This window comes from Trachurus trachurus, assembly GCF_905171665.1.
Source record: "Trachurus trachurus genome assembly, chromosome: 5".
Taxonomy (NCBI): Eukaryota; Metazoa; Chordata; class Actinopteri; order Carangiformes; family Carangidae; genus Trachurus; species Trachurus trachurus.
Window position 1 is genome coordinate 11,195,892 of NC_139896.1, and position 6,000 is coordinate 11,201,891.

At 41.7% G+C, this 6,000-nt stretch overlaps 1 protein-coding gene across 1 annotated transcript in view; it reads right to left on the reverse strand.

Moving 5' to 3' along the window:
* The window catches only part of suclg2 (succinate-CoA ligase GDP-forming subunit beta), a 91,955-nt gene extending 86,678 nt beyond the window's left edge, over nucleotides 1–5,277 (reverse strand). The window contains exon 1 of the mRNA XM_083971005.1: nucleotides 5,152–5,277. Coding sequence (XP_083827131.1) covers nucleotides 5,152–5,235 — 84 coding nt within the window. The 5' untranslated portion in view covers nucleotides 5,236–5,277. The remainder of the gene's footprint in view (nucleotides 1–5,151) is intronic.
* Between the last annotated feature and the right edge of the window lie 723 nt (nucleotides 5,278–6,000).

Genomic DNA, 6,000 nt, shown 5'->3' on the forward strand with positions numbered 1-6,000 from the left:
CGAGGCTTGTCTCAGTCTCATCAACATACTGTGGCGAGATCTGGCAACACGGATAACTCTTCTGTCGTCTGGTTTCACTGCAGACGTCGCCTTCCAACTGGATGAACAGGTGTTTAGAGGCTTATAGGGAAACAATGTATTAAAAGTTTAGCATGTTTTCTTTGCTCAATAATATTATTACTGTTATTAATTACTTCAATGTTTTTGGAAAAGAAAATATAATTTGATGGATATGGTTTTGTACTGGTTGATCAAAGAAGTTGGCAGATAAAAACGAGATGGAAAATCATGTAGCTTACTTTTATATCTTACAACCACAGCAGTTGACAGGAAGAGTGCAGTATACCATTCATACCATGGCCACTGCTTGCAATGCATAATTTTTGTTAAAGAGTACCTTTGCCTGTACTTTGAGCTGCTACGGTCGAGTTCATTTCTGTGCAAATCCCATAATGCTTACTGACGATATCAAAAACCATGCTCGGCTTTCACTTCAATAGGGGAAAATTATATAAAAGTTGCATGTATGACACAAAAGATGTACTACTTGCTCCAATTAGTGCTATAATCCACTCACATACTGTAGCTTTATATGACCTTGTGTTTAAGGTCGTGCCCAGACCATTAAAGTATGGAGAGAGAAATGACATCTGTCTGTTAGAGATCCAGGAATAGAACAGAGGAGCAGAGACAGAGGCGGGAGCAGTAGAGCATGGCTCCAGGATTTAGATCAGTGAGATTTGCATCATTGGCAGGTCTTTAGGCAGGGCAGGTCTAATCTCCTGCAGACAGGCTTAAGAATAGAAAACCTGACTGTTGTGTCTCTACAGATAGGGATTTCATTAATTAGCATAGTTAATAAGAGAGGGTGTACAGAGTCATATTCAAAGGTGTCGAGTCTTAGGGGGAGATAACACAGGAATAAGAAGGCAGCAATACAAGGATGAACAACTGTGTCAAAGTTCAGCTCCATATATATGCAAGTCCACATGTATGAACTTGGCCATGGGCATCTGTTTGAACCACAACTCTTGCATTACTATAGCAACTATGCAGACTACTCATGCTTGAACAGTGATCCATTAATATGACAGTAGCGTGCCTGGTTCATGTCACAAAATAAAGCTTCACCGAAATACGTTTTTGCCTCTTTAACAATTATCATAGCGCCTGTGCCAAGAATAATAAAACTAGCTTGTCACATTTTTAAATTCAGAGTCAAAGTGTCTGGGGTTGTGTCAGTACCGTAGGCCTACAGTACAACGGCTGGTTGTGAAGAGACATCTTATTACTTTTTCTGGTATACCTTCTTTTCTAGCATCTTAATTTGCAGTGAGCACTGCCACGTTGCTCTACAACACAGTTACAGTCCCATCAGTGTCTTTATGGCAAAGAAAACAAATACGCAGACTGATCCAGTCCAAGTTTCCTTATATTCATGAAGGCAAGTCAGGTCCACATGACTTGGGGGAAAAAAAAAAGTTCACAGAGCGTGGCTCCTGGTAGACTCAATTATGAAATCCAAATGACGCTTATGGTACGTTTGAAGATCTAATTTCAAAGATGATTGATAAACTAGCTGAAGATAATCTTTATCATACTGCAATTTTAATGAAGTACAGCTGTCAGCATTCACTGACACTGTTTTCTCAACTAATTTTCAGCATCACTCCCACTTTTCCCTCATTATCTGCACAGGAACAACAGCAGAAGCTAAGCCGATAGGAGTGCATTCACTCATTGCATTCCCCATTTCCGAAGCTGCCAACAATTCCTAATGACTGCAGCCCTTCTAAATTATTGAAAAAGTCTAAGCACCTCACCAGCTACAGAAATGGCTATTAACCTTGGTGAAGCGATATTCAAATCCAGTTAGAGCTAACTTTGTCCTCCAGTATCCCTTGCGGGGAGGAAATGTAAATGTGTTCTTGCTGAGACAGATGGGGAAGCTGCCCGTCGTTTGAAGTTCCAGCAAAAGAAGTCGTTGCAAGCAGAGGGCTCTCCGCCCCCCTCTGTAAAATATTCAGGACTGAGTCTCATTGAGCCACCTCTCTTCCCAGTGTTTCCCTTCAAACCATGCTGGGCTTTAACACCGCTAGATTATTAGTAAGCAGGAGCACCTTACAAAAAATAAAAACTTAACAAACGTTTACAAATTCACCACTGTGCAGCGACAGTGAAAAACAGCCTGAGGATTATCTCGCTGTGCAGACAAGAATTCAGGAGATTTGATTTATGAGAGAGAAGAAGACAGAGAGAGAGGGGGGGCAGAAAGAAAAAAAAACTTCACTCCCCCTTTAAAAGCATCCTGAAGCGTAACCATCTGAATATTGTGATGTCCCCTGTATTGTTGTTGACAAATAATCACAAATTGAATTCCTCAGCTTAGCTATCATTCTGTCAAAGATGATTTGATTCTGTTGCAGATACAGTACCTGGTTGTCAATCAGTTCAGGCTCCAATACTGTGCTACAGACCAGAGAGAATCCCTGATCATTACTCTTATCACCTGGTCCAAGAGAGCGAGAGAGAGAGGAAAGAATAGGACGGAGGAAGAAATAGCCTATAAAAGTGAGAATAGAAATTTGCCAGCAAGTACGTAAAAATACAACATAAATAAAATAGATTATTTGGGTTTAAATGTGGTCACTTAATTTCGGATGAATGATGTTTATTATTATAATGTGGGTTTAACAATGGGTGAGCGGAAGACTTGAAACATTGTGGCTGAATTTTACATATCCTGCAACCTCAAAAACCTACTCTTTGTAATATTTGCTTAAACATATTAATTTTTACTTATTTTATGTATTAATGGCCACATGCCTAAATAGCTGATAATACCTCTCAGCAACCTAATTAGGTCTCCCTTTGCCTTCACAGGAGCCCTCAGTCGAAAAGGGTTTCCTAGGATACTGAGCCACTCTCGACAAGACATCTTCATTTGTTTCAGGAAATATCAGTTCAAAAAAACAATCAGTAAAAAAGGTCACATTTGGGGCGGTGCGTGGCGCAGTGGTTAAAGCGGCCGCCCCATGTAGAGGCTGCAGTCCTCAAAGCAGGCGTCCCCGGTTCGAGTCCCGCGTCGGGCAGACCTTTCCTGCATGTCATTCCCCCTCTCTCTGCCTCCCTCTTTCCCGTCTTTCTATACTGTGCTATCAAATAAAGGCAAAAAGCCAAAAAATATACTTTAAAAAAAAGAAAAAAAGGTCACATTTAAAATGTACAGCCACACCTCCAACATCTTGATACCTAACTTGTCTAAGATCAGCCAGGTAAGTGAAAATGCCAACATTTGTAGGTTCCTTCTCCAGACAGCAACGGGCATTCAGTGAGAATAAGCACTTGAGAGGAAAAAGTGAAAATTTGCGATAAAAATGCAAATTTGCGGGGGTGCTCCAGTGGGTGAGTGTTACCACACTATGCAGGGAGATCGCCTGTTCAACTCCCAACCAGGACAATGATTTACTGAGTGTCTGTTAGGCTACCCCATTCTCTCTCCATGGTTTCCTGTCCTATCTCCACTGTCCTATCTAAAGGCAAAAATGCTGAAAAAAAAACTAAAACTTACCAAAAAAATTGCACATCAACATTAGGCTATATGTATTTAAAATCAATTGATGAAAGTAAGTACGGCTGATGAAATTGAGAGTCCGCTACCCAATTACTATGTTACGATTACAATGATGATCTACAAGTGCAATCAAGTCCTTTTTCTGGCTGGCTGTATAAAACATAATGCACAACCTAAACACAGAAAACCTGACTCGGGGGAGTGTTGGTGTCTCTTAAAGTGCACAGTCTATAACTGCTCTATGAAAAGAAAAAAAGAAAAGAAAAGTCCTCTCCCTTTCTGTATTGATTTGGCACAATAAAAATAAAACGGCTTTGACTTGACCCCAGTTTTCAACAACAACATAATCCTCTCAGTTTAAAACCAAGGGCTCAGTCAGTGCCACAGTTTATCAGGGAAACGCAGCAAAAGCAGATATGAAAGAGTAAATATGATGAGATTAGAGAAGCACAACTTTACTGTTTTAACTTAATACAACGCAAGTGCGAGTGTTTGACTGGTCCATCGTAACACAACCAACAAGTTTCTGCAGTCTTTTCAGTCAGGAAATCTGCACAAGCACGAACACTTCCACAGACACGCTTCCAATAAAGACAAGATCATTGCTACTGACTGAGAAAAAAAAACATATCAAACTGAGACACAGCTTGCAGAAGAACACGCTGATTTATTTATCTTCTTGTCCTGACGCTTTGAAATTAAATTACAAAAACACAACTCTGCTTTCTTCTCTGTAAGAGTGCATTTGTTTGTTAGTCAATACAAGGCCGGGGGATTTATTTCTGGTTCCTTTTTTGTGGCTTTGGCAGCATTTTGTTTGTAATCATTAGGTCTAATGCTTTGTTTTCGAAACGGATAATGATGTGACTATAATTATTTGCCATTGTGTGCACAGACAAAGCAAATCAGATGCATTCTGCCAACTGTTGGCCACAGCACACAAACAGATACTGGAGGATCAAAGTGCAGGTGTTAACCTTTCCACTGTGGGCTTATCTGAAACAGAGCTGCAGAGTCAGAAACTTCAGGCACAGTGTATCTAACCTGAGCTGGCTTTACAACTACACTGTGAGCATGTACTGCCCGTGCAGTTAATGATAAACCACCTCTTCACTCCACTATAGACGTACAGCCTAATCTTAATATAATATTATAAAACTTTAAAGCTTGACGCATTTTGCACTGCAGTCAGAAGGGACATGAAATTCGTATTTTGCAGCCGTCAAACAGGGCTGCATTAGTGAACAGTTTGGTGAAGTTTTTCTAATAGAGAGGGGGGACAAGCCCTTGTCAAACGACTGTTATTTTAAAGAGCAGCACTTATTCCATGGCACATGATTACAGTTATTACAGGACCTGCAGGTTACAGTGAAGACAGCCGCGTTGCATCAGCAGGGAACTGACACCCTCCTCAACTTTGATCTGTCAAACCCTCTCTCTCCGCTCTGACATGCTAACATGCTAGCAAGGTAGCGACACTATCGGCTCTCCGAGACGACGGCGACGGACAAACGACAGCGGAACTGGCCGGTGACAGGAGGGAAATGTGTTGCCGGTAACGCGACCGGTGAGAGTACCTTGAGTTTGTCAAGGAGAATGTGTTTAGAGGTGGCTGTCCTCAGTCCTCTCGCTGCAGCCTGGGATGCCATGGATGCCGCCATGTTGACACGGAAAACCAAAGAGAGATGACGTCGCGAGCATGTGCGCGTTAAACACGGGGCCGTTCATAGGTCAACAGTCGGACGTGGGCGGGGCTTCAGAAACAGAGACAGTCCTAAGGTCAGTGAACATGTACTGTAGCCTACTGTATGTTCCCATGTAGCCTAGTTCACGTGTTCAGAGCATAGACTGTAGCCTATAAAAGAGGTTCAGAGGTGGAGATTAACATGTAGGCTACCAATTCACATCACAATGATACAACTACAAATATGATCTGCTGTCCTTTGAATGTTTAAGCTAGACAAGGCAATTTAATTAGCCCCTTTTTACTAACAATTTGTCTCTAAGGGCTTTGCATCATGACAACATCCTCTGCCCTTACAGTAGATCCTCACATTGACTGAGGAAAAACTCCCAAGAAAACCCTTAAGGGAAAAAAATGGAGAAATCTCAGGGTGAGCAACAGAGGAGGGATCCCTCACCCAGGACGGGCAGATGTGCAATAGATGTTGTATAAAAAAGAAAAACAGTTTACAACACAGAATGGGAAATGGAAATGCTTAACAAAGACTGATGAAGGCAGCTTCTGGTGGGCAGGAAAGGCACAGCAGGGAGAGCAGGCCAGCTTAATGGGAGTACTGGATAGCCGACTGAAGCCTATAGAAAAATCTCACCTGCAACATTGAGGTGAGATTTAAATCCAGTTGTTTTATAAGCAGGTTGTCTGTGTAGGCTACTCTACGTTCAAACACTCATGAGGCCATGAA